This window comes from Artemia franciscana, chromosome 14 (genome assembly GCF_032884065.1).
Source record: "Artemia franciscana chromosome 14, ASM3288406v1, whole genome shotgun sequence".
Classification (NCBI taxonomy): Eukaryota; Metazoa; Arthropoda; class Branchiopoda; order Anostraca; family Artemiidae; genus Artemia; species Artemia franciscana.
In genome coordinates, this window is record NC_088876.1 from 41,279,692 (window position 1) to 41,306,947 (window position 27,256).

Consider the following 27,256-nt stretch of genomic DNA (forward strand, 5'->3'; position numbering starts at 1 on the left):
CTAAGAAAGCCAAAACAAAAGAAGTTTGCTGATGGGCGTGTCAAAATGAGAAACTTAAAATAAAGGAGTTTGTTGATTGGCGTATCAAATTAAGATATTAGAAACTAAGGCAGTTTGTTGATGGGCGTATGAAACTAAGAAAGCCAAAACAAAAGTAGTTTGCCGATGGGCAAGTCAAACTAAGAAGGTCAAAACTAAAGAAGTTTGTTGATGGGCATGTCAAACTACGAAAACCAAAGCAAAAGAAGTTTGTTGATGGGCATGTTAAACTAAGAAAGCCAAAACGGAAGAATTTTGTCGATGGGTATGTCACACTAAGAATGTCAAAACTAAAGAAGTTTGTTGATGTTTCTGTCGAACTAAGAAAGTTAAAACCAAAGAAGTTTGTTGATGGGTGTGTCGAACTAAGAAAGCACAAAGAAAAGAAGTTTATTGATGGGCATGTCGAACTAAAAAGTCAAAACTTAAATAAAAATTTTGATGGCCGTGTCAAACTATGAAAGTAAAAACCAAAGAAGTTTGTTGATGGACATGTAAAACTATTAAAGTCAAAACTAAATAAGCTTGTCAATAGGCATGTGAAACTAAGAAAGTCAAACCAAAAAAAAGTCTCTTGATGGGCATGTCGAACTAAGAAAATCAAAATTAAAGAATTTTGTTGATGGGGGTGTCAAACTAAGAACTCCAAAGGAGTTTGTTGATGGACATGTCAAACTATGAAAGTCAAACCTAAAGAAGCGCTTTGATGGACATGTCAAACTTAAGAAAGTGAAAACTAAAGAAGTTTGTCAATGGGCAAGTTAAACTAAGAAAGACAAAACTAAGAAGTTTGTTGATGGGTGTGTCAAACTAAGAAAGTGAAAACAAAAATATCCAGTAAAGACAAAATATCCCGTAATATTTAAAGATGGCTAAGAAGAACTACAACTTTAAAAGGAAACTTGGTCTGATATTCTGAAATAAATTACAGTATAGGGCTTTTTAAGCTTGAGTAGTCTCTGAAAAGAATTTTAAACATAATCTGTTCTTTGTGACTCACTATACGTAGGACAAATGGCGTAATTTTGTCAAAATCATGGAGGGGGCAAAATAATGGTTGGAGCCCATTTTTCCAAATCAAGTTTAAATGACAGTGAAAACAGAAAAAAATTATTCATATAGTATCATAAAGGTAGATTTATACTAAAGAAAATTGACCCATTTCTGCAGAAGCTTGAATTATGTAGACTTATCTTATTTTTGATAAGATTTTTCAAGAAAAATAAATTTCAGTAAGGGTGAGGCAAACTGAGTCTTGTGGGAGGGAAGCAAAGCCGAGTCCCGTGGGTAATTTCCCCCCTCCCCTTTTCCCATAGCAAATTACGTCCCTACATAGGACCGCGACTTCAAAGTGCAATCTTGATCCTTGGCCTTGGCTATTATTGATAGCTTAAGGATTTCTTATTAGTAAGCTGAATGCACTGTAATAATTTCATATTCGCAAACACCTAACCAGAGCTTTTAACCACATACTTAACAACCATCTATAATTCAAATTCCATACTCTATTGGAACACTAGTTCAGACCAATTCTAGCACCCCTAACTAGACTAAAAATGCCCACCTTCCCACACACTCTTCTGAGGTATTGCTCCATGTCATGACAATCCCTCCTGTTCCAACTATCAAGAAAGAAAAATATACCAGTAGACAATACCCCCAACACTGTGGTCCGACCCATATTGAGTCAAAAACCCAGTATTCACAGTATCAACTTAATTTCATCCCTGAGTTTGATGGACTCTGGCGATGGTGATGGATCTTTGATGGAATTGAATAGCTTTTTATATTTTATTATTTTTGTAAATGATTGTTCTACTCTATTGTACGTGTCACGTTCAGAAAGAGGGCAAAACTTATAAAGTCTACACTGGGTAGCACCCATGCTAGTTATAATACTGCTCGGGGCATTCTGATAAATAAACATGATCTATAAACAACAGAATAGACTAGAGTACTTACCATAAAATAAACATTATACAGCAATGTATATATAACGAAACTTGTCACTAAAAACTAAAATTTTGTAACACAATATTTCAAGGATTTTTAAGTTAAATAAATACTACAAATAAAACTAAGACAAAATTAGACAAAATCGTTATACTCTATCTCCCCCATAGTCATGTGGTATCACATCCACGTCAGAAAACTGATATACGGTTTGCCAGCAGCCAATTCCACGGCCTTCAGAAATTTGGGTATAATTCCGGAACTTTTTCTTAACAGGTGATGGATAGAAGCTGGGAGCTACTGGATTAAGTGAGCTATGTTCTACTATGTTTCTCTTTTCTTCTTCAACTAATTGACGATCTTCTTCAACATCTGAAAACTGAGATTCCTCCCCCATATTTTACATCAGCGTCAAAAACATGTAACTGAAATAATATGTGTTTGATTAATATGTTGATAACCTATCAATCTATGTTTAATTCCAATGGTGACACTCTTTTTCAACATCTGAAAACTGAGATTCCTCACCCATATTTTGCATCAACTTTGAACATATGTAAACGAAATAATACGTGTTTAATTAAGATGTTAAAAGTCTGTCAATCTGACAATCCAACAATCCGTGCTTGATGCAGATGTTGATAATTTCCGTCAACGTCTCGATTCATTGTAAATGTATAAATATTGAAAACAACATAATAAAGCAAAATCACTTTTAGCAGTACTAGGCTTCTTGGACAAGACATATATTTAGTAGTCTTGTCTCAATAGCAAGGATATTAAGAAAAAGTAACATTTATAAAAGGAGCAAATTATATAAAAATATTAAGGGAAATACATTGGGCAAAAAAGATAAGATAAAACAGTAAATTATTTGGAAAATTACAGAAAACACAAAAGGTTGGAGGGAGAGGCATCAACCTTTAGGATGAATTTATATTGTAGCGGTTTAGTTTGATAGCAGAAGAATGAAAAGTTAAAATCCGAGAATGAAGCTACAGAGAGTAATTGAAGAACTTTTCTTTTTTGACTTCAATACAGAAACTGACAACAAAAACCTTAAAGTTTCCGAGAAAGAACATAACATAACCAAGTTAAAAGTAAAATGACAGAATTATACAACAAAATTAAATCTTGGGATCGAGCGAGGTAAAACGCCTGAATGTCTCCCTCAGTGTACATTTCTGTGCAAAAATAGTCTTTTAGCAGAGGCTAAGACGAGAGATGGCTATTCACAAGAGTGTAGGAGAAAGAAAAATTGGCTTTTCGAAATCCAGGGGAAGGGTAAATTTCTTGTATTATCAGTTGAAATGCCCTAAAAAGTGTGATTGCCATACAATAATAAAAAGACATTTTTCAACATCTACGAAGGTTATCCCCCCAATTGATGTATATAGCTGAGACTCTTCTTGAAGGAGCTTGGAAATAATCTTTGAAGGATTATTTCTGCTATGGGTTTATTCTACTATTTCTGCCAACTGCCAAAAGAAGCATTTGAGTAAATAATCATACCTAAAAATTTATTTTGTTAGTAAGAATGACAGTCTTAAGTAGGGTTGCCACCACAAACCAGCAAAATACCAACATTTTACCAAAAATATCTTCAAAAAATTACCAAAAAAATTAGTAGTCAATAATGATAGGCTATTAACCAATTAGACACAATGAGCACCTTGAGGTAAGACATTATGTTTTTCAAAGGCAGAAAAGAGTCTCAGGATCAGCTGATAAATGATATTTGGTCTTTGGACTATCTCAAAATTTCAATTGGATTGGATGCATTTGGGGAAAAAACAACTTGGAGGGGGAAAGGATTTCTAGACGCCCTCCATTCCCTTTTGACTCTTAAAAATGGAACTAGAAAATTAAATTCCCCATCAAACGAGCCAACTGTGAAGTTTATATTACTATTTATTCCATCAAAGTCTTATAGGAAAAACTTACAATCAAAACTTACAACACTTATCCCCAAGCTGGGGGGTAGTGATGTCAACCCTGGAGTTTTAGTTATCTGATCTTTGAAATAATTTAACAAAACATCTATTGACAATTTTAATCAGAATTATTTGGATGGAAAGGGCTGGGGGAAGGGGGGGTGTGCTAGTTGCCTTCTGATAGCTTTTGGATCTTAAAAATGGCACTGGAACTTCCGATTTCCTACTGAAAGAGCCCATTGCGAAGTTTATACAACCACCTCTTCCATATGAAGTGTCTCTGGGGAGAAAGAGAATAAAAAATTGAAGCCTTATGGTCTTTACTACTGGCAATGTTATTGTGTTGCCTCTGACAATACTGGGAATCTGGTTCCAAGTCCAATGAAAAATTCCTTACCACAAAAAGATTCTCTAGGCAATTCAATGCTACAACTAGTTGTAATAACTTGCCACAGCACCAATCTACCTGGGGCCCACACAGGTATGAATGCTCCTCCTCTATCCCAATCAATTTAAAGTCTTTCTCTTTACAGCCTTCTGGGAAGTTCTCATTTCCCTTAAGTCTTTCTTTATAGCTTTATCACGCCCAAACTGAGGACAACCAGCTTTCTGTTTAGCCCCTAGATGGTTGCCCAAAAAGGAAACTCTTTGGAAATCTGCCACCCTTCATCTGCAGAAAGTACCCTAGCCATCTCAACTTTTCTCTCATTATAGCTCCTGACAGCAGAATTGAGCCACACCTTTTGTACAGCCTGGTGTTAGAAATAAAGTCAGTCAGTGGGGCGTTTCAAAACAAATCAGAGACAATTTCTCTGGAAAACATCTAGCTAATCTTCCTAAATTTTTTGGAGTGTCCCTGTGTAATCACAGGGCACATTTTATACCTTAATGACCTTTCCCAAGGGGCCTAGGAGGGTCATACTATCTCCAAATGAATAACAATCTAACTTTTCATCTATGATGTACAAAATGACTACCTCAAATTTTGATAGGACAGTTCTGGGGAAAAAGGGTACAGGAGGGGAGGGGGTCTACTTGCCCTCCATTTTTTTGGTCACTGAAAAAGGGCATTTTTGCAAATAGGAGCTTGAAACCTCTACAGTAAGGTTTTCTGATACTCTAAATCCGATTGTGGGAATTTCATTAACATTCACTCACTTTTAGGGGCTCTTTCCCTCTTTTTCGAAAATCAGGCAAATTTTCTCAGACTCATAGCCTTTAATGGGTAGCTCTAAACTTAATGAATCATATACATTTAGATTCAGCATAATAAACCAATTATTTTGACATATCCATTGGCCTCTGTGGAAAAAGTGCAGCAGCATAGTAGCCATACTACTTGGCAATTTTCATGACACACTGAAATTTATTGGCAGATTTTGAAATTTGTTGAAAAATTTGGCAGCTCTTAGAATTCTGTAAAACTCTGCTACTGGCAGCTTTAGAACGTATTCCATTCCTGTCCATAGATATACAAAATATGTTTCTTAGAGTTTTGATTACTAATAAAGTGCATAGCTCTTTACTTACAGCTCATTACCACAAACTGTAAATTATCTTTAACTGCAAACAAAATTGTATTTCAGGTAACATCTTAACATTTAGAAATTATAACTACCTCTACTTTAATGTACTTTATTGCTCTGATACACTCTGTTAAGTCAGATGTTCTTTTAGGCTGGAGACACACTTGGCGTTTTTTTACTAAGCAATTCTTAGAGGTGGGTAGGATGGTATTGCAACGCACATTGGGCAATAATAAAACACTAGACAAACAATCATTGACAACAGTAATTCAATTGTCCATTGTTGCTACAATAAAAAAAGGGCAAAATAAACTATTGCTTATTTTCATACCTACTCTGAGATCTAAGCAGAACAAAATGAAGAGATCAGGCTTATCATTTATTATTTATTTACTTTTTTCTGCTGATGAATGGGTGTGATTAAAGATGAAATATAACAAAAAAACTAAACTGAAAGTCATAAACATTTCTTTCTGGGAAGGCAGAGGAAAATTGTAAGAAATGCTAGATATTTTGATTAGCATGTTCAGAAATTGAAACCAGTTTGAAGGTTCAGGAGATTGGGCCCAAATTAGCCCTTGTCTTCAACCCTAAGCACATCAAAGCCTATTTATTATAAATAAATAAAATGAATGTTAATCCAATTTATATGCCTTAAACTAAATAGTACTTCAATTAAACTTGAATTTATTTATGTTCATAAAATTTCTACCTATTAGTTCTCCTAGGAGCGTAATTTACTATGGGGTTGGGGGGGACCACTGTCCTCTCCACACCCAAGTTTGCCCCCTAGTTGAAATTAAGTTTTTGCAAAAAAATCTTGTCAGAACTAAGAGAGGCCTGCATAATTCAACTATCCAGAGAAACTTGTCAGTTTTCTTTAGTGTTATCTTTGCCTTTATGGTAGTAACACATTATTTTTTAGTTTTCATTGTTATTTTCAATTGATTTAGGAAAAATGACCCCGCCATCATGCATGTATGTGTAATTAATTTTCACAAACAAAGAGGAGCATACAGTGTCTTTTTTAACGTGTAGGGGGGGGGATACATCCTTTTTTGAATTATTTTCAATGAAAATACAAAAAGGCTTATGATCTATGACATATCAGATCAATTATGATTGACTGACATTGCAACAGTAGAGTGTTTACAGCTCAGTGTGTTCATGCTAGAGTAGCAACACAAAAAAAACGCTTGGCAAAAAAACGCCAGGTTTGCTTGAGTCATAGACCAGGTAATAATGCCACAGACCAATGGGCCAAATGATACTGCTTTGATAAATTGTTTTAATAGAAAAACTACATAATCCATTTGTCAAAAGAGAATAATAATATTTAAATAAGATGATGTACTGCAAGAAAAGGACTAATCAAATACTAATATATTTTAAACACTACATAACAAAATTAACCAGTGCAATTAACAATTATATAAGATCAAGATAATATTTATTTTCAAAAGACTATCACAAGCTCTATAGAGCCGAGTTCGCTTTATATGTCAGTAAAAGCTGAGAAAAAAATTCAAATCAGTACATTAAGTCAAACATTTAAAATTAAAAAGAAATCAAAAAAGCAAAATCATCAAAGATAAAGGGCAAATCAGTAAACTTTACAATTAAATTACAATAAAATTGCAGTAAATCAAGAATAAAAACGGCAATAGAGGAAAAGGGGAATTTGGCAAGTACATAATCACGAATTATTATTAAGGTGTTCCAGAATAAAGCGGATAAAACTTTTACGAAACCTCTCTGTAACAGCATGGATCAGAGAGTAAGTTGGGATTGCTAAGGAGGCTGACCGGGGTAGTCGGGGTCTAATGGGATTATGAAAATCAGGGAGTAAGTCCTCAGTACAGGGATTGGAAATGACTGATTTAGCGAAAAGTAGGCAAATTTTTTCCCTCCTTTCTTTTAAGCTGGTAATGTGTGCAGCTTTAAGGAGGAAGGAGTATGGAATTTTGCCTTCTTTGTAAATGATCCTGAGCAAACGCTTTTGGACCAACTCGATTTTGTCACTAAGTTCATTTGAAAGTTGCAAATGCCAGACCAGACATGCATATTCCAATAACGGCCAGATAAAGGATAAGTAAACACGGAGGAAATGTATCTCAGGAAAATTAAATTTGTTTAGCAAGCTTAAAAATGGATAGTGAAACATTTGCTTGTTTAACAATGTTGGAAACATGTGTGTCCCACTTAAGATAATTAGACATTGTGACACCAAGAAGCTTAACATGTTTCACTGGCATTTCGCGTGGGGTCGAGTCACAAAAAACAGGAGCAGATTTCACGAAGTTGATCGTCATTATCTGTGATTTAGTGGGATTATATCACTTTCTTTTGTTCTGCTGTTTGTCAAGTAAATATCACAATATCAATATTATATTCAAGCCTGTTTCTTCTAGGTTTTGGGTAGTTTTACAAGATAACTACTATGAATTCTACTATGACCAATTTTACCATTTACAACATTAGATAGATGCAGAGCTAAAATGGCACTGAGTCTGTCTCTAAGGTTTTGTATGAGAAATATCTCAGGTCCTTTGGTTCTGTACCTCTGCTAGAAGTGAGTCACATTTAAATACTGTTGAAAAGGAACAACACTTTCTTCACTAGTCATACACTTGTAGCAAAAGGGGGAATCTAGGACCAACTTTACCATATATGCAACTGTCAAGGGTGCTGGGCACTGAGAATGACCTTTTTCTAATAAGACAGGGTGGTTAAAGTATGACAAGTAAGTTTTATGAGAGCAGATATATACTTGAGAAAAGGAAATTTATTCAAGATATGCACGAACTTGCAAGTTACCTTGGAAATAGACACTCAATAAGTGTCTTTCCCAGTTTGGGGGAAACTGGGAAAGACAAGTGTCTTTCCCAGTCCCAACCCCCTACTTCTTGAAGCTTTTCTCCAGTTATTGGGTTCTCCACTGTATTGTTCCACTTGACCATCATAATTCAGAGTAAACATGAAACCCTACTTTCCTCATGTTTTTATTGCTACTTTTGCCCCATATCAAAACCAGTACTAGGTCAGCTAACTCCTTCCACATGTAGACATGGGAAAGATGCTGCCCCAAAAGAGATCTTGCAAAAAAAATAATTAAAGTAGACAAAACCAGCAAAACAAGATCAACAACTTGAAGATAAAAAACTATTTGGGAAGGGCAAGGCAAAAGAATGTCTTTTTTTGCCAAATGTGTGGAGATGGGGGGATAACTTCGCCTATTTCTGGGGTGTTGGTAAGGAGTTATATAGACTGAGGAAAATTTTTTTTCTGGAATGGTATATAATGGAAAAATGGTTTTAACTTTATGGGGATTAAGAAGTTTGGAAAGCTAGTGGATGCAAGTATGACACATAGCATTTTCTTTAATTTATTAGTTTGGATTTAAAGGTGTGTTTTTGTTTATAAATGTTATGTTGCTGCATAGAATTGTACTAACCATAGCCCATAAAGATTTTCAATGTGATAAATATCATATTGGAAACTTGACAGGAGAGTAAACTCAATTGGAAAGCTACTGATCATCTAACTTCACCCAGTCACTAAATAAACATAAAAAACTTTAGTCATCAACTCTAGAGCTTCCCAAGGAAAAATATCATCAACTCCAGAGCTTCGCAAGGAAAAAATCCTTAGATAGCTCCAAGCTGCAATTTAAGGTACTAAACTGTCTTACTAAAAGTTTGGTAAAATAACTGTTCTGAATTCTCAATAGCAATAGATTCAATGTTAAAGCTCGTTTCTTACTTTGTGGATATAAATTGCAAAATCATTACTTAATTGATATCTATAAAAGGTACTGTAAGTTAAACATGGCTTATTAAGTAATTGAGGGTTTTGACCTAAATGGCTGAGAGTTTCAATCTTATATAATAATATTAAAATTATCTACTATGTTTTTACAATGAACTTAATGAGCAATCAAGATTTTATGCTTAAAATAAGCAAGTTAAACAACAACAAACATTGACATAAAAAAAAAATTACTATATTCAGCAATTAAAATAATACTACACTCTGGAGTATTTTTACAAATTGTCATTAAAAAAAAAACACCTTGTTTCGAAATTTTCAGCTTCAAAACAAACACAGTAAATCTTACTTATATTTTACTTCTCACTAGGCTATATTGGGGCAGTATGAAAATTAGCACCTTGAATTTACTTTTTTTTTGTATTCCAAGGAAATTTAGTGATACAACAGCCCTGCTGATAGTTTATTGTGAAACAAATCCTATCCTGTCAAATGAGGCCTGATATAGTCCAAGTCTATACAGAAGACACCTGAAGAAAATACTATACCAAGATTAAAAAATTCTTAGCCAACTAGCAGAGGAAGAAGGGGTGGATGTGACTATAACCAAAGAAGTCAAAACTGTCTTTGGTGTTACAAACATTAGAATAACAAAAGAAATAGTTTTTTTTGGTGCTTTGACATATTGCAATTATTTTTTAACCAAATAATTAAGTACAGCTATCTGGCATAACATAAGAACTCCTTTGTGTTATTCCTTTCTGTTTAATTGCCTGTATAGCCTAAGGATGTATATGAAACCACCAGGGGATCTGGAGTAATTTGTCAGAAATACAAGGTTATCTATACAAGAACATAAAATTAATAATCTAAAACCTTATCTCTTTTTCTTCTAGCATAGCTCATTATGGAAAGCAACTATTCTCCAACTATACCCAGGAGGATATTTAAGAGAATTTACCTTTACTCTTTCTACCTCTATAGGGATGGAAATATGACAATCTTAATTAGGTCAAGACCTTTAATTAGCCAATTAGACAATATGATTTGGAATCCTATCAAATTGTTGGATAATGATTCCTTGTGCCTAAAAAATAAAGAAAAGTAGACTCAGAGCAAAATTAAAAAGAAATGTGCCTACTTCCAATGTTTAGGCAGATTTTCTGGGCAGTAGCCTAAGAATTTAAAAGAGATAGAGGCTTCAGAACATCTTCATGGGAAAAAAAAAATTCAGGACATAAATTCATCCCAGAAAGGTGCTTTCTCCAATCTCACATTTCAACATGATAAGAAGGTCATTATCTATAATTGTGTCAAAAGAGAATATAGATTGTACCAGAAAATCTCTTAATAAAAAAAACAGTATAATGACTTTAGTTTCATAACTTTTTGCCAAATCCTAGAAGGATGCCGGATGGGATGGAAAAGAGTATGATTTCTTTAACCTGAAATTAAACTTTTTTGGACGAATTCCTTTTTGTCAAGGTTTCTTCTCCTAGGTGTTACAAGCAAATTTAATACAGGTATTTACTTTGAGACAAGATGACTTCTGTCACATTTTAAAAAAGATTCTGAACATAAACCAGTCTGATAGTAACAATAGTTTTTATTTCAATCTTCAAGGGAACAAAAGCAGAGTATAAACATAGGAAAACATAAACAGAACACATAAATAGAAAATAAAACCCCTGTCCAATAAAGGAGCCAGGTTAACATATGGTGAATGGCTATTTTCTCCTCCATGCCATATACAAGAACTTTTCCTTGCCTCCCTTTGTCTCTCTAAGATTCCGAATTCCCAAAGAAGTGGCTAGGAAAGTTTTCAAACTTATGCCAATTTATTACAAGCCACAGGGCTATTTGTGATGATTTTTATCGAATTTCATTCATATTTTTAATTATCCACAATTTGTAGTAATTTTTTTAAGTGTTATCCTACTTTTACTATGTGTTTTTTTTTTTTTTTTTTTTTTTTTTTTTTTTTAATGAAACAGTACAGCTGTGACCTAATATACTATGTATCAAATATACTTTGGTGATAAATATACTATGTCTAGGCAATCATATAGTTTTATGGCTGAATCTGGAAGCACAAATCTGCAAAATAATATTAGAGTTATAACTGTACTTGGAACACGGTCAATATCATTACATAGGAGCCCTGAAAAGGAAAAAATAGCACATGGTAGTGGCCTTTTGTTCAAATAAAAATTTGAAATGATTAAAAGCAAAATTTACAAATCAGGCAAAGCAAAAGAAGAAATGACATAGAAAATAAACATTAAGGTTTTTTTGTGTCCAGTCTTGATTTAAAATTTGGACTATTTGTTGAGTTTAAGTTAAATTTATTTTTCTTCTTTAAGTAATTCTGGCTTTTAAAAAGATGGCATTGCCTTGTTAAAAGTATTTTACTTTACATTCAAAAAAGAAAAAAAAAATCCAGTTCATTTTCAGTAATGTTTTTTACCTTAGCTTTTGAATGTTTCTTCCTGATGAGGGTGTGGAGGGGCTACATACCTGTTTTTGCAATAGTGGATATTTTTTAGATTTTGCTAAGATAATTTTTTAACAGAAAACTATATATTTTGTTCCCAGTCACAATTTTATGATCACACCAGCTTTAATTTTTTTCTAACCTGTCTTGCTTTACTGTCTCAAAATTACTCATCAAAAAAAAATGTTTCTGAGTTTATATTTGAATGTTAATTCAACAACAAACCTTCGATGAATTCCATTATATTTGGAAAACTCTTTCATTTGTGGATTTTCTTGTTTCACATATTTTTCTTTACATTAAGTCTATATTCATTTTGCTCAAATTTTTCGTTTTGTAGTCACTAAAAACATATAGTGGCTTGCACCATTGAAAGTCAATAATAGTTTTTGCATGAGACTTGGAAATAAGTCTGCTCTACTTTTTGTTATTGAATGCTAATCCTTTAAGTTGAAAAGGCCATCTTAACATATAATAAATAAGGAGACCTCAAAAAAGATCAGAAGGAATCATTTCAGTGTCTTTTTTGCTGGGGTAATTCTAAAATCTAAACACTTTTTTCAGAAAGTTTTCACACCTTTAGGCACTATTTCACCTCTATTCATTAATCTCAAAAGATGTTTTACATACTCATCTGATGGAAAGATAACTTTTAATAATAAGAAATGGCTCAGGCTTGATAGATTGATCTTTACACAGCCTTTAAGACACCTTTCTTTGATGAAGTTAAACTTAGAGCCTTGATCAAATTTCCACACTAGGGCTGCAAATATCTGATGAAAATCTTTTTGGTGATAGAAATAAGAGTCTTGAAGGTTGTTGAGTGCATACTTGAGGAAATTTTTGGCTTTGTCAATGAAGTTTTATTCTTGGTGATATTTTTTCTGTAACATCTTACTGGTTTTTTACTGAAGCTGGTACAAAGAGCACAGTTCTACTAAAAAATACACCATGGATAAAACAAAAGGCTCTTAATGTACTAGTGAGCAGCAAGCCATCCCATTTCTATGAGTTTTAGCAGTCAGTTCAAGATTTTATAAGGTACCCCTGAAACTTTGCTAGAGTTGTAGGTATTTTTTATCTTGAAGAAACATGATTATCCTCCATCCTCAAAATATCCATGAAATTCTTTGGTATTTTGGCTGTAATAGCATTAGCAACACCACATAGATGAACCAAATTGAAAATACATTTCAAAAGTGCCAACTTCCTAAGGGGCTCAAACTTATATCAATGTATTTGTTGGCACCAACTATAACATACCCACCATCAAAAGGTTAGGGTCCATTGTGGTTCATTATTGTTTAGGGCCTGATATACTTTGTGCTAGTCTAATAACAACTGTGATTGAAAAGGGGAAGATCACACCACTTCTTCTTCATATCCACCTATAGCTGTTGTACAGGTTTCCTGTAAACATCTTTAGCTTCTCATTATTGACTTGCTAGCTTATATTTGTAGCTCACCAGATTTCCAGTTTGGTTTTAAAAAGGGTGTGAGTCATGAAGTTGTACATTAGAAAGTTAGACCAAACATCATAGACCCACCATCACAGACTTGGGATCTGTTGTGGTAAATTGTGGTTTAGGACCTAATATACTAAGTGTTGGTCTAATGGCAGCTGTGATTGAAAAGGGAGAGATCTGCTACCAGTTCCTCATGTCTGCCAATAAATATTTCACTGGTTTTTTGTGAGATTCTTAAACTCTTCATAATTGACTCAATTACTGATTTTGTTGCTCATCAGATTCCCAGTTTGGTTTTAAAAAGGCTGTGAGCTATGAATATGAACATTAATTTATTGTGAACCTTCTACTTAATTTTCATGAATATGATGAAAAAGTGTTTTTTCCTGTGACTTAATTTTTTTACAAGCATTTGTCAAGGGTATTTTTGGAAAAAATTCTGCTTTCTGCTCCTAAGCATGGAGTTGGCTGTTCTATTATTACTACTTTCCAAGATATGTATAGAAGTATATGTATAGGAGTCTGAAACTAAAGATCTGAGGTCTAGATCTGTTAGTTTTCACCAAAGCAAATGTTTTTCATAAAGGTAAATGGCATGGAGCAACTACATCAGCCCCTTTGGTATAATAAAATCATTGTTGAACCACATTAGCCACTTTTAGTATGCTGTATCTTCACTGGTATTGATCTAAGGTCTTTATTGCAATTGAAGATGATTTTTGTATTTTTCATAAAACACACAAAGAATGGTTTAGCCTTCAACCTGTTGAAAATTAATTTTATAGCACTTAACCACAAAGCCAAACATTATGGTTTGGCTATTGCCCCTTTTGGAGATACAGAGGCTAAACCTGCTAAACAGCATATCTTGGCCTACTGGTACTATCTGATATTGAGCCCAATTGCAAACTACTAATCTTGGCATTTCTCAGGAAAAATTTGTAAAGAATAAAGCATGTCAGTTTTTTGTAAATTCCCATATAATCACCTTAACCCTGTAAGGCTATTAAGTTATTTTGTAATGCTATATTTTCTGCTGGTTTCTCCTTTCTAGATTATTTTTATTCAAAAGGATAGACAGGAAATCCATTCCACATTCTTTAAGTAAGGAAAATAGCTTTAGAATCTCCTTTCTGGGGTGAAGAAAAATATGAAATTGTGGACTCCTTTGTCATGGATAGCAAAAGAATTAAAAAATCCAAATGTACACTGAATACATACCACACCATAGTACTTTGCTAGCATTACACTAAGTCTGATATGCAGTGTTTGGAACTGCCTCTTTTGTTTTGTTTCTAGTTTTCTATGTTTACTTTTCTTTCTTTCTTTTTATTTCCATTTTCAATTTTTGTAAATCCATTTAGCCTATTTGATGATGGACAACAAAAATCATTTATTCATATGCCCTTTTTGTACATTGTATGTGCAAAGTGTGTTTTGATTTAGTTCAACTTACCATTTGGCTTACACTGAAGTTTTTACTAAATACACTTAGCTTTAGCAGTAATTGTAGTAGTAGTAGTAGTAGGAGTATTAGTAACAGTAGGAGCAGCAATAACAAAGTTAAAAATAATAGCAGTAGTGGTAGCAGGAAAGAAAAACTTTACTGGACTTAGACTTTACTAATGATGTAAGGATTCTAGATGTAAGTGTGAGCAAAATAAATAGAACTATAGAGGTTTTGCGAGTTCAGGTTGCTAAAATAGGTTTGAAAATTATTGTTAAGAAGACTCATAGTTCCTTAACATATTGCAGAATTGCATACCAAAATACGTCTGTATCTTTTCAAAGGGAGGCACAAAAATCACAACGTTTTAAGGCAAAATTTTCAAATAAGCGTATGAGCATGGATGAGCATAAGTCCTAAAAAAAGATGACTGGGTAGTTTTACTCTTGTTTTAGCCCTTATTACGCGATTGAAGTCCAAAAGATAAAAGTAGAAAGAACTTCAGTCGGAAACATCAAAGACTTTGATTTTTCACGCTCATGGTTTTATTCATTTAAAAGTCTTGCCAAGAATACGGTAGTAGGTAAGAATACCTACTTAGCTGTGTTTGTAATAGGTACTTGCCAAGATTTGCCAAATCGTCGACAGTTTTTCACACACGAAAACGGACTGAATCTCTGCACGAACTGCTACATCCAAATGACCTGACATCCGCTTTAAACCAACAGAGATGTCTTCTTTCCAGAGATTTCTTTGCCTTCCGGGCATGGAAGAGTTCATAGAGAATGGCAGGCTGACTGTAAATTTGGATGATGACTTGTCTAGTGCCTCCAAGGGAATTAAGGAATTGATTATTCCTAAGATCACCATAAAAAAAAAGGAGGGCCTCCCCCAAGCACTGATGAAAATCATATTCCTGGGAAAGCTGGCAGAATATGAGGAATACATTCAAGTTTATACAGATGGCTCAAAGACAGTAACAAAATGCAGTTGTGCAGTAGTTATACCCTCCCAGAGCCTGTCTCTTTCATACCGTTTACCCCCTAACCTGACAATCTTCTCTGCAGAGCTTATGGCAATTAAGTTTTCACTTCAAGCCATATCAAGCCAAACAGAGAGCAAACACCAGAAGTATATTGTCTGCTCTGATTCACTTTCAGCTCTGGATTACCTCTCACACCAGCAACACCAAGCAAGAAATGTTGCCATTGAGATTGAAAAATTTTGTTACTCAACTTGCAAAAAAGGGTATATCTGTTCTATTCATATGGGTTCCAGCACACTGTAGTATAACAGGAAACGAACTAGCAGATCAGGCTGCAAAACAAGCCTCCCAACTAGGCCTGATCACCCAAACCCCCATCACTGGTCCTGAACTTCTTTCTTCAATTAGCTCAAAAATTTTTGAAGAAGAAGAGGCCTGGCTCCATTTTTCTCATACTCAGCTCCTCGATCTTTATGATTATAAGCAGCCTTCAAAAGAAATGTACCTCACTTCTCGCATCCTTTCTACCTGCCTATTTCGTCTTAGATGTGGCCATGCAAAGACAAAATCAACACTATTCCAGTGGAAAATGGCTCCATCCCCCAACTGTGACACTTGTGGAGTGTATGAAGATATACGCCACATCATTTTTAACTGTAGAAAATACGAAAAAGAGAGAGAAGTACTAAGAAATTGCTGTGAGAAGGCATTTAGTGCATTCACAATGCGTTCTGTTCTGGGACATCACACGTCTCCTCCTTGGGCTAAAAAACTAAGCACAAACCTATTAGGCAGATTTGTTAAGACTACTGGTTTGGTTCATTCCCTATAATTTTTTTTTTTTTTTTTTTTTTTTTTTTTTTTTTTTTTAAATTATTATTACCTGTTCAATAGGATTTTTAGATTTGCCCCATTTATCATTTTAGGTATATTTTATCGACATTTGGTTGTATTGTTATTGGTTATAATGTGTAAAATTTGTATTACTTTTTATCATTGTGTTGTACATGTATTTTAATTGATGTTTGACAATGTATAGTTGCAGTATTTTGATTCCCGTTTTTCAACGCAGGCAGTTGCTGCAGGCAAATAACCCCCCTCCATTAGCAAGTCAAGCGATACTGTTCTGGCTCAGTGAATAATGACTAAGTGACACCCAAGCAAGCTAGTGATCATAGAAGGCACAGAACAACTGAGTGATACGAACGCATATGACCTATTGGTCGAACGCGTCAAACCCCAAACAACAACAACAACAACATCCAAATGAGTGTTTATATTTTTAGCAAATTTATAACATTTTATTTATACTCAAGTATTTCGACTTTTTATTTGAATAACCAAGTATGGATTTGTTGTACTGTGTTATATTTTTAGTTTTGACCCGCCAAGTATTTATTTGTAGTAGCCTATTTTGCCTCCACCAGAAGTTTTGATGTTTCTTGGTAGGCTATTGTTACACACTTTTAATTAATTTCAAATAACAGAAAATATTCTAAGAAAAAGTTCCCCATCAGCTTCCTTTTTAGGGAGCTGAAAAAGAAAGCTTAGTTTTCTATACTTCCTTTATTTCCATTATTTTCCATTATTTGAACTAGGCCTAGTAGAAAGCTGCTAGACCATTAGCCTATCTAATGGCCTATTAAGGCAAGAATAATTTTTTCAGTTAGCAAAACTAGAATGCTGGTGGAAAGTGATTCTGGTTGCTAATTTTTGGAGCTAGATTCAAATTTATTGTCTCATGAACATAGTAAAACTTGTAATTTTTTTTTTTTTACATCATTTTATTATCAGTTTTTTAAGAAATTCACATTATTTTTGAAGACCTTGTAATATTTTAACTGTGACCAATTATTAACATAAAAATTTGTTTTTTATATGTCATCAAAAATTGTAAACAATTTAAACCACCAAATGGTTTGCACACATAAAAATGAAATTCACATAGGCCACATGAAAATATAGCCTAGCCTAAGCTATAAGAATACTTGTATTTTTTTTATTCTTTAAAACTAGCTGGTACTATTTTCACTAGCCTTTATTCTAAGCCAGTTTTGCCTTCTTATTTTTTGAAACTGGCACTTTTTACCATTAAGAAATGTCTTGGTGCAAAAATAAACAAACATTAGATTGTATCAAGTCAATATAGTCTACTACTCAAGATACATTTCAACAAAGAGGCTTTCACCTATACCAGTCTTCAATAATAATGGGACATATAGTCAAGGCTATATAATGAATCATTGGGGCAGATTGTTATAGCCTAGGGTAAAGTTCACGTTTAGGTGACTTTTGCTATCTTGGATAGGGGTTAGGTTAGGAAAATGAAACTTTCAAGTGTGGGTGTATAAACTAACATATGTCCCAGGAAGATTCTTTTAAGAACCTACTTCCTTCTTTCTCCATTTAGAGGTACCTTACTCTTGGTGACAAAGGATCTTGGTGTTATAAAAATGAAACCTAGCAAAATATATCTTCTGCTTAAATGATGTACAATAAGACAGATTTCAGCTTCAGAACTCTGCTCAATCAGGAGTGTGATTTGCTATGGAACAGGGAGGGGACTGTCCATCCCCAACCTTGGTTTGTCCCCCCTCCCAATAAAACTGAAATTTAGTTTCCCAAAATCTAGTCAAAACTAAGATAAACCTGCATAATTCAAGCATCACAACATAAACAGATCAGTTTTTTTAGTACATATTTACCTTTATAATACTGTAAAGTACTTTTATAGTTCTTAATAGTACCTTTATTGTGCCAAATGGTTTATTTTTTAGTTTTCACTGTCATGTCTACTTGACTTGAGAGAATTGGCTCCAACTCCCCCCCCCTGCATCCTCAGGATTTTCATGAAACTGCAACTGTGCTCAATCCTAATTTATGATGTTTCAAAGATCCACAAATACATTTCCTTAATTTAGAAAACCAAAAAAAAAAAACAATATTTATATGGATTAAAATTCTACTCAAATAACAGGAAGTGTATTTTAAGAACTAAAACAAGGGAAAAAGAAACTGATAACTGAAAATAAAGGTAAAATGTTGTTTTGTCAAAACTTGAATAGGTTTAAGACCTGTCACATAAGCAAATTTCTAAGGCTTATGAATTAGAATATGGTTAGCATGGAAGCTTGGCAATACCTTCTTGGAGTATGTTTTTGGCCCTTGATTCATCACTGAAAATTTCATTTTCCTAACCTAAGCCCTCTCCAAGATAACAAAAAGTTTCTAAACTAGAATTTTACCTGTCTTAGTAAGGGACCAAATAGTGCTCTTCTGATATTAATAGGTTTCCTTAAGAACAGCTGAAACTGTAGATTGGTAACAATCACTAAAAAATATTTAACCTACTATTATTGATAAAAGTTTCTTTGCTTCTGTTCCCCTCTCCCTTATTACGTGGTAGAACTAAGATAAAAATATTTAATGTAATTCAAAATTCAATGCTGAGTTAATGCATCACAGTCTTTTAGTGTACATGCATGGATTTATTATAATAATATTTCTTAAATACGTCAGTACATGAATATTATAGTTTCTCCATTTTTAAACATGAGACCAAAATGTGTAACATTTGTGTCAATTTACAAAAGTTTTTTTCTTAAAGGTTTTGCTTTTGAAAGAAAAAAGCTACAGTGTTATTTCATTGAAATTACCATAAAATGCATTTCCAACATACAGAGTATAGGCAGTAACCCTGTATTCTCCTCCTTCTTCTTCTTATTCAGCAGACAGGCTTTTCAGTCAATACTATTTAGCCCTTTTCCTTTTGGCTCACTCTGTGAGATCGACAGAGCTATGGAGCTGGTTTGTCTTATATGATTTGTATCTGCTCAGATTTCTTGAAGTATATCTTATCCTCCTATCAATGCACCCATATATAATTTTTATTTCTTGTAAAGTATGTTTCATGTTATTATTTTTTTTTACTCAGTTTTATTTGTTTTACTGAGTGGTAGGATCTTGTTTTTGCAATTATTTAATGGTTGTTTCCTTGTTTTAGGCATTTATCAAAATATTAAAAAATTTGCCCTAAACCCTTCTATAAATGGGTAACATTTTGTGTAACACAGAACTAATACAGGCCTAGTATAAAAAGACATAGATCTTGCAACTTTGATTGTAACAGTTGTAGTTTTTGTCTCATTTTCCTCCTACAGTTGTTTGCTGCAGTTGCAATAATAATAACCATTATATAAAAATAGTATTGACTAGACAATTTTTTTTGGATAGGGTTGCTTATTAACCCCCACACCCAAGACCAGTTATTGTGGGGGGGAGGATCATTTATTAACTCTTTAGAGGCTAGTTCTTTGTTTGTAAGGGTTTTTATCAGGTGAATATTTATATTACATCTGCATCTAATTTTAGATCAGTTGTCACTACATTAGGTAGGAACAGCTAATTATGGACTGTGGAAATACATAATTTGTATGATCAAAATAGCAAATGCCTTGGATAATTACTAAAATTAGTCCTATGTTGATATTTGTAAATAAAGTGACAACATATTTGCCAAAAGGAAAAATCAATTTTCCACACTCAGGGACATGCATATGCTACATCATTAGATCATCTACAGAGGAGTCATTTTAATCATCTTGGTTCTATGATCTGATTTGAATTAAGCAATCAATTACTTTTCGAGATTTATTGAATTTTTTTTAATCATTAAAACCATCAACCAGCCTTTCATCAAAGTAATTTTGAAAGTTCTAAAATAAAGACAAGGTTTGTAGCTAAACTCTCATGCATCTTCCTGGGTCCTAGTTTGGGCTTTAAATATGATTGAGAAAGTGTTGCTCTTTCAAGGTAATAAAAGCCTGTATTCTGCAATTTTATGATATATACATTATTTCAAGAAAATTCAAGGAACAAGAAAGAAATTAGAAATAAGAGAAAAAGGAATCATTTTCAGAAGCTTTTTGTAAAACTGAAAAGAAAAATACCAGTTTGAAATTCCATCACAGTGAATGCATAACAATCTGCATGTTTTGTAGAAAGATTGTAAAACTGGAGTCATTCTCAATTGTTGTTGATAGTATTATATGTTTTATAGTTTACAACAACTTCTTTCAGAAATAATATTATGGATGTGCCTCAAATTCCAAATATAGCTGAGCCTATCACCATTCCTGAGACTTATGTTGTTAAAAATGGTAAGTTATCCAATAAAGTTTTTGTAACAAAATAAAAAGTAAGCTGGTTTTCCAGAGTGAATAGCTGCTTTTTTTTCCTCTTCCTTCTAAAGTTCTCTTCAGTAAAAATAACAAAAAGTTAAGAACATTGCAAATGCATAAAAGCTAGGTAATGAAAGGGCTATTTTGCTACACAAAAGTCGAATTTATTAGCTAAAATTTTTTTAGTTTCATGAGACAACAAGTCTTTAAGTTGAAAAATTTTCTCTTGCTATTTCATGTTTGCAGGTACAAAGAATAAGAAAAATTAGAAAGCAAATTAAGAAAGCAATAAGAAAAAAGCATTCCTACTAGAGTCTATTTTTTGCAGCAGCTACAATAATTATCTGTTGATTATAAGAACTAGTTTGTAATGATCCTAATAATATAATTTATATATTAATTATAGGGACCAGTTTCTGTCTCATAATAAGTATATTTTTTTTTAACTAAATTACCTACAATCTTTTTCATTACACTACTTGGTGTTTGTTTGTTTCCTGTGATTATCTTTTCTTTATTTGTAAATGGATCAAGAAAAGGAAGAAGAGTTTATGAAAAGGTATATGTTGGTGATTAAAGATGATACATCAAGCAATCTTCTTTTTTCAGGTAACACTAAGCACCCCTCTTGGTAGCTAACCTACAAGCTGTGGGTTTTTTATCTTGTGACATTTATTATTGTATTTGTCCTGCTATTTTTATCTGTATTATTTCCTTGGCTAAAAGCACATAATACCATCAGGCTTTTTCAACTTGTCTAATTTTTATCAAGTCTCCCAGTTTTCTAGTCATCAAGAGCAGTTCAGGTGTTGTTAGTTTCATGTATTGCTGTCAACAGATTTCGAGTAGGAGGGGTTCAATTTTTTTTTTGATTTTTCTATGTTTTTTTTTAGTAGATATTGGACAATTTTCTCTTTCCCACCCTGCAAATATTCACTTATGTTCCAACTACTGTTTTTATTGTTGTTCTTTTTTTTCATAAATATGTGGTATTTGTTCAAGTTGTATTTTCCAGGAAACATTGTCTTTGTGTTTATTTTATATTTTCATTTTATGGATTTGTTGTTGATTCTAATCAACGCTGGTTTTTAGATTTAAGTCTAAGCCCTATTGGATCTAATTATAGTTTGAACTCAAGTACTCTGGATTTGTATGTTTATTGTGTCTTAAAATTACAATTTTGCCTCTAGGCATATATTGGCTGTCAATTGAGAGCCTTCTTAAAAGGAAGATTCTAATTTTTTTTTTGGGGGGGGGGTTAGAAAAAATGATACATTTAATTGGCGACAATCTTTCAGTTATTTCATTAGAACTGGAAGGGAAAATATTTCAATTGTCAGCTTATCAGCAATCAGTTATATCAATTATCAGTCAAACAGGTAGTAGGGTATATATTCACTTTCCTGGATATGTATATGTTTTCCAAAATCATTTTATGAGTATGGAATCTGAAACAAAATGAATTTAAGATGCAAAAATAGAAGTAATTGAACAATTTTGTTTTTTGACAGTAAAGGAAAATAGGATGATTAGCCAACTCATTAGCCTATCAACTGATAAACCTGTAGATGCATTTTCAGGACTCTTTTTCAACTCTAAATCTACACATTTTGTGTTGGCTATTTGCCAAATATAGTTTGATTTCTGTCCTTATAAGGGTCATTATTTATTCTTGTGGCCAGTGTTTTGAAAAGGGGTAACAGCTGGACTTGTTTTGTTAGTTATTCTGTTCAATGTGTTTGATGTTCATTTTATTTATAGTTTCTTTCAGAAGTTGAAGAAGCTTTACAAAGTGGCCATGAGGAGCTTTTTAAATTTCCAAACCACCTTTTGTCTCCTAAAAGGGAAGATATTCCTGTGGGTATTTTTTGCTGTCTTTCAGAGTCATGTAAACTTGAACCTGACACCCAAGAACTGGGCACCACTTGTTTTGATAATGACGGTCATTTGTCACCAAACTTGTCCAAATCAGACTTACAAGGACCTGCATCACTGAATGCTGGAGCAAATCATTGTACAAGTGTTTGTTTCAATCCATTCGAATCCGATTCTGAAGAAAACAACTTCGACAATCATAATATATATTTTAAAACTTCTTTGCATGGTAAGAAACACAGATTATTAAAAACACGGAAAGAAACGAATATAGGGATAAGGCAATTTTTTTGTGATGTATGTGACAAGAGCTTTTCTCAACTATGTCATTTGAAAGTGCATCAAAGAATACACACTGGTGAGAAACCATTTATATGTGATGTATGTGTCAAGAGCTTTTCTCTCTTGACCGATTTGAAAAAGCATCAAAGAATGCACTCAGGCGAGAAACCTTTTAAATGTAAGGTGTGCGAGAAAACTTTTTCTGTGTCAAGCAGCTTGATTAGGCACCAAAGAATACACACTGGTGATAAACCGTATAAGTGTGATATATGTGAGAAAACTTTTTCTGATTCAAGCAGTTTCATTAGGCACCAAAGAGTACACACTGGGGAGAAACCGTATAAGTGTGATATATGTGAGAAAACTTTTTCTGTGTCAAGCAGCTTGATTAGGCACCAAAGAATACACACTGGTGAGAAACCTTTTAAATGTGAGGTCTGAGAAAACTTTTTCTGTGTCAAGCAATTTGATGAAGCACCAAAGACTGCACACTGGAGAGAAGCAGTTTAAGTGTGATATATGTGAGAAAGCTTTTTCTGTGTCAAACAATTTGAATGTGCATAAAAGGATACATACAGGTGAAAAGCCCTTTAAATGTGATATTTGTGAGAGATCTTTTTCTGTGTCAAATAGTTTGAACGTGCATAAAAGGGTACATACAGGTGAAAAACCCTTTAAATGTGATATATGTGAGAAAACTTTTTCTGTGTCGAGCAATTTGATTAAGCACCAAAGAGTGCACACTGGGGCCCTTTAAGTGTGATCTATGTGGGAAAAAAATTTCTGTGTCGAGCAATTTGATTAAGCACTAGAGACTGCGCACTTGGGAGAAACCCTTTAAATGTGATGTATGTGAGAAAACTTTTTCTGTGTCAAACAATTTGAATGTGCATAAAAGGGTTCATACCCTTTTGATTAAATCTATTTGATCATATAGCAACACATTTTTAGAAAAAATCTGCTAGTTCATATTGTACAATAACAATTTCTGTGGTCTTGCTGAGCCCTATTGTAATCTGCTTTCATTTTTTGGCTCTTATTTTATCTTATAATATTTTGTCATTTTTTTGCCATTTTTTTGCCTTTTGATTCATTGATTTGTGGAATACTTCTGTTCATTTCTTCACTGATTTTTCTTTTTCCATTTGTTTCAACTTTTTCTTTTCTTTGGCTATGACTTTCTCCCCTTCCCCAATTAAGTCTCTATATGTATGCCTGATTGATTTACAACCCCTTAAGGTCTTTTTTATTCTTCTTTTAATGTTTACCTACCTTTTTTTAGTTTCTTTGCATGTCTTTTGGACTGAAACAGGTAATAATGATTAGTTCAGGCTTAGGTATGTCCTTACAAAAGTAAATCTTTCAAACAATGATTGTCACCAAAATTTATACTCAGGGAGGAAGGGGGGGGTGTGCTCATTAAGTGAGTGCTCCAATTTGGCGAAGTTCTTTTAAGTGACAAGACAAGAGACAGTAAGTTTTCTTATACAGGGGTAATGGACAAGGCGGTTCTAGTAGTGTACTTCTTGTTTTGATTTGCCTGTATTTTTAGGAGTTATAGGTAATTGTAGTTTTTACTAGGGGGTATGATTGTCTCTGACTAGGTTTCTAGCTATCACTGCAACCCAGATCGTATTTAAGTATAAAAAACTATTGTAAAATTGGGTTCTTGAAAACTTGAATGGAGCTGTGGATGTGTATTGTAATTCTACTCGAAAGGTCGCAGGTTCAATTCCTTTTTCAGGTAATTTTTACACATTTGTCAATATAAAGTCTAAATAGAATCTCCATTAATAACTACTTGACTGAAACCATTTATGATGATCTATATCAATCCTTTAATGTAACTAGCTGCCAGTGCAACCGGGATTGAATATCTCCTTTTGTTAAAATTACAAACAGGAAAAAGTCTATGGATTTTTTTTTTTTTAACAGTAAGAGAGAAACTTCAAAGAATCAGTTGCTAATTAAGTCCAATAAGTGCCCTAGTCTGTTCTTTACTAGGTTTCAGCCATTTCTAGAGCCATAATACCAATGAAACTTTCATAGTCCCAATTAATGATTAATAATTACTATGGTCTTGATTTTGTTCTTTACTATAAAGAAATTATCAAAATTAATTTAAAATTTAGATTATTTCTAGTTTTTACAAAAAAATTCTTGCTCAGACACTATAGATATTTTTGGAACTTATATGATAACTTTAGTTATCCATGAGATAAAATTATTTTATTTAAAGTTCTCAGAAATTACTCTAATTGCAATTCAACAAACATATTTTTTTTAAACTCTAAAAGTATGACTACATTTTACATAACTATCTACATGCTTTTGTGTATGCAGCTACTGCTGAAACCATGGTTTGGTTATTATTGGCCTTGTTTATCTTTTACTAGGTTGCATCTACTGTTAATTTTACTGTGGTCTAGAGTTTGTTCTTTATCATAATTGTAACTACTGCTGCAACCCAGATTATTTATTTAATTACTTTGATCACTGTTCTCTATAATTCGTTCTTTAATATAATTATTTATTATTATGTATTTCATTATTATCTATATAATGAATTGTTTTAATACTTCAGTTACTAGGGGCTTCAGTTTGCTCTTTAATGTAACTTTGTTTTTTACAATGGGACATGATCGTCCCTTATTATGTTGCTAGCTACTGCTGCAACTTTTATTTAGTATATTAACGATTTTATTATAATTTCTTGTATATAACTTATTTTTCATTAGTCTCCAATAGTACAATGGGAAGCATACCTGCTGGTCACGTGGGTGACCGATGTTCGACTCTCTGTTGGATGAAATTTTTAATGCATTGATCAATTATATTTACACATTCCTATATGTTATTAATAATTCTAATGGGTTTGAGTTCGTTCTTTGCTATAAAAAACAACAATTACTGATATTAATCCAAGTTGGGTAGCTGAGTAATTGCTTTCTCCTGGTGTTAGGGTACGAGATGCATATGCTATAATTTTTTCCTCCTCGTTTATTATCTGGGAGACGATTGCCCCACTTCCCTTGGTTGAGGCATCTGTGGTAACTACGAATTTTCCTGTTTGGAAATCTGTTAATGATAAGATTGGTTCCAAAATAAACACTTTTTTCAAGTAGTCCACGAAATCTTGAGCTTTTTTTTGACCAAATAGTCTTTTGTGGGTTTCCACGTATGAGGTCAGTCAGGGGCTTCGCCACCTGGGCGTAATTTCGTATAGATTTCGAAAATAACCTGTTAATCCCACAATTCCTCTTAATTGTTTAGTGGTTCGGGGGAGAGTCTAAGATTTCTAACTGATTTTACTTTCTTGGGGTCTGGTGATATTTGGCCTTGTGTTACTACTACTCCCGAAAGTGTAATCTCTGGTTGAAGCAGATTTAGTTTTTCTAGTCAACATTTCAAAATTCCTTCTCTGAATTTTTCGAACATTTAAGCTAGGGTGATTAAATGGTCTTTTGAATTTTTATCCATACAAATCACGTCATAAAGCAAATGAATTATGTTATTTGAACCTCTCAGTAAGTGAAGCGAAGGACTACGTAATGCGGTTGGACTCGTTTTGAGTCCAAAGGGCACTCTTTAATATTCGTAGGAGCCGCGTTCTGTTATGGAAAATGCAGTTCTATATACATCGCCCTCAGCTATTTTTACTTGGTGGTATCCCTTTGTAAAATCTAGGGAAGTAAATATTTTATTTTTATTTAAGATGAAATCTAGGATTTCATCTATTCTAGCTAGAGGGAATTTGTCACTAACCGCTTGTTTATTAAAGGTCTATAATCTATACCTAACCTAAGGTCTTTATTTTTCTTCGGGACTAGAATTATGGGTGTAGAATAGGGACTTTTGATGGGTCTTGTTATTTCATTTTTTTCAAGTTCCTGGATTTTAATTATTAACCAGTCCTTATGTTGTATGGAATACGATAAGGCTATTTTGCCACGGGTAACCCTGTAGTTTGGATTGCATGTTCGTAGACCGAGATTAGGCCTATGTCATCTTCAGATATGGAGATAATAACTTTAAACTCCCAGAGTAACTCGCATAATTTCTGTTTTAATGGGATATCGGTGATATGGTTAAGTCAGATTTTGCAAGAACTTGAGTCTTAGATAAGGGGTACTCCTTATAGTTTTGGTTATTTATACTGTTTAATAAGTTTTCCTCTGACTTCTTTATTCCGTCCATTTCGATACAACTTGTATTTCCACCAAGCATGTCTCTTTGTTTAGGGTAATCAGATCGTTTTCATGGGCATTGGTTATTTAAATGTAACCTCACTTTTCGTAATTTATAAT

The 27,256-nt window shown here is 33.3% G+C and overlaps 2 protein-coding genes across 15 annotated transcripts in view; one reads left to right on the plus strand and one right to left on the minus strand.

Annotated features, from left to right (window-relative positions):
* Positions 1 to 15,192, minus strand: part of LOC136035729 (small RNA 2'-O-methyltransferase-like) — a 60,024-nt gene extending 44,832 nt beyond the window's left edge. For 2 of the 7 annotated variants that reach the window (XM_065717685.1, XM_065717691.1), the window contains exons 1-2: positions 15,072 to 15,192; positions 2,147 to 2,417 (exon numbers count right to left, since the gene is read on the minus strand). In XM_065717685.1, the coding sequence (XP_065573757.1) occupies positions 2,147 to 2,389 (243 nt within the window). In that variant the 5' untranslated portion in view covers positions 2,390 to 2,417; positions 15,072 to 15,192. Of the gene's footprint in view, positions 1 to 2,146; positions 2,418 to 10,181; positions 10,308 to 14,636; positions 14,904 to 14,945; positions 15,043 to 15,071 lie in introns of those variants that run through there. The other 5 variants (XM_065717686.1, XM_065717687.1, XM_065717688.1 and 2 more) reach the window with 5 other exon arrangements.
* Positions 15,193 to 16,069: 877 nt separating this feature from the next.
* LOC136035731 (zinc finger protein 182-like) lies at positions 16,070 to 25,488 on the plus strand. 8 transcript variants are annotated; one of them, XM_065717692.1, is made up of 3 exons: positions 16,070 to 16,956; positions 20,672 to 20,771; positions 22,564 to 25,488. In XM_065717692.1, the coding sequence occupies exons 1-3, from the start codon at positions 16,879 to 16,881 to the stop codon at positions 23,388 to 23,390; spliced, it is 1,005 nt and encodes a 334-aa protein (XP_065573764.1). In that variant the 5' UTR covers positions 16,070 to 16,878; the 3' UTR covers positions 23,391 to 25,488. The 8 variants fall into 8 exon arrangements, with proteins under 8 accessions (XP_065573764.1, XP_065573769.1, XP_065573765.1 ...); XM_065717697.1 differs by having other exon boundaries at positions 16,857 to 16,956; positions 20,692 to 20,771; positions 22,554 to 25,488; XM_065717693.1 differs by having other exon boundaries at positions 16,857 to 16,956; positions 20,692 to 20,771.
* The last annotated feature ends 1,768 nt before the right edge of the window (positions 25,489 to 27,256 follow it).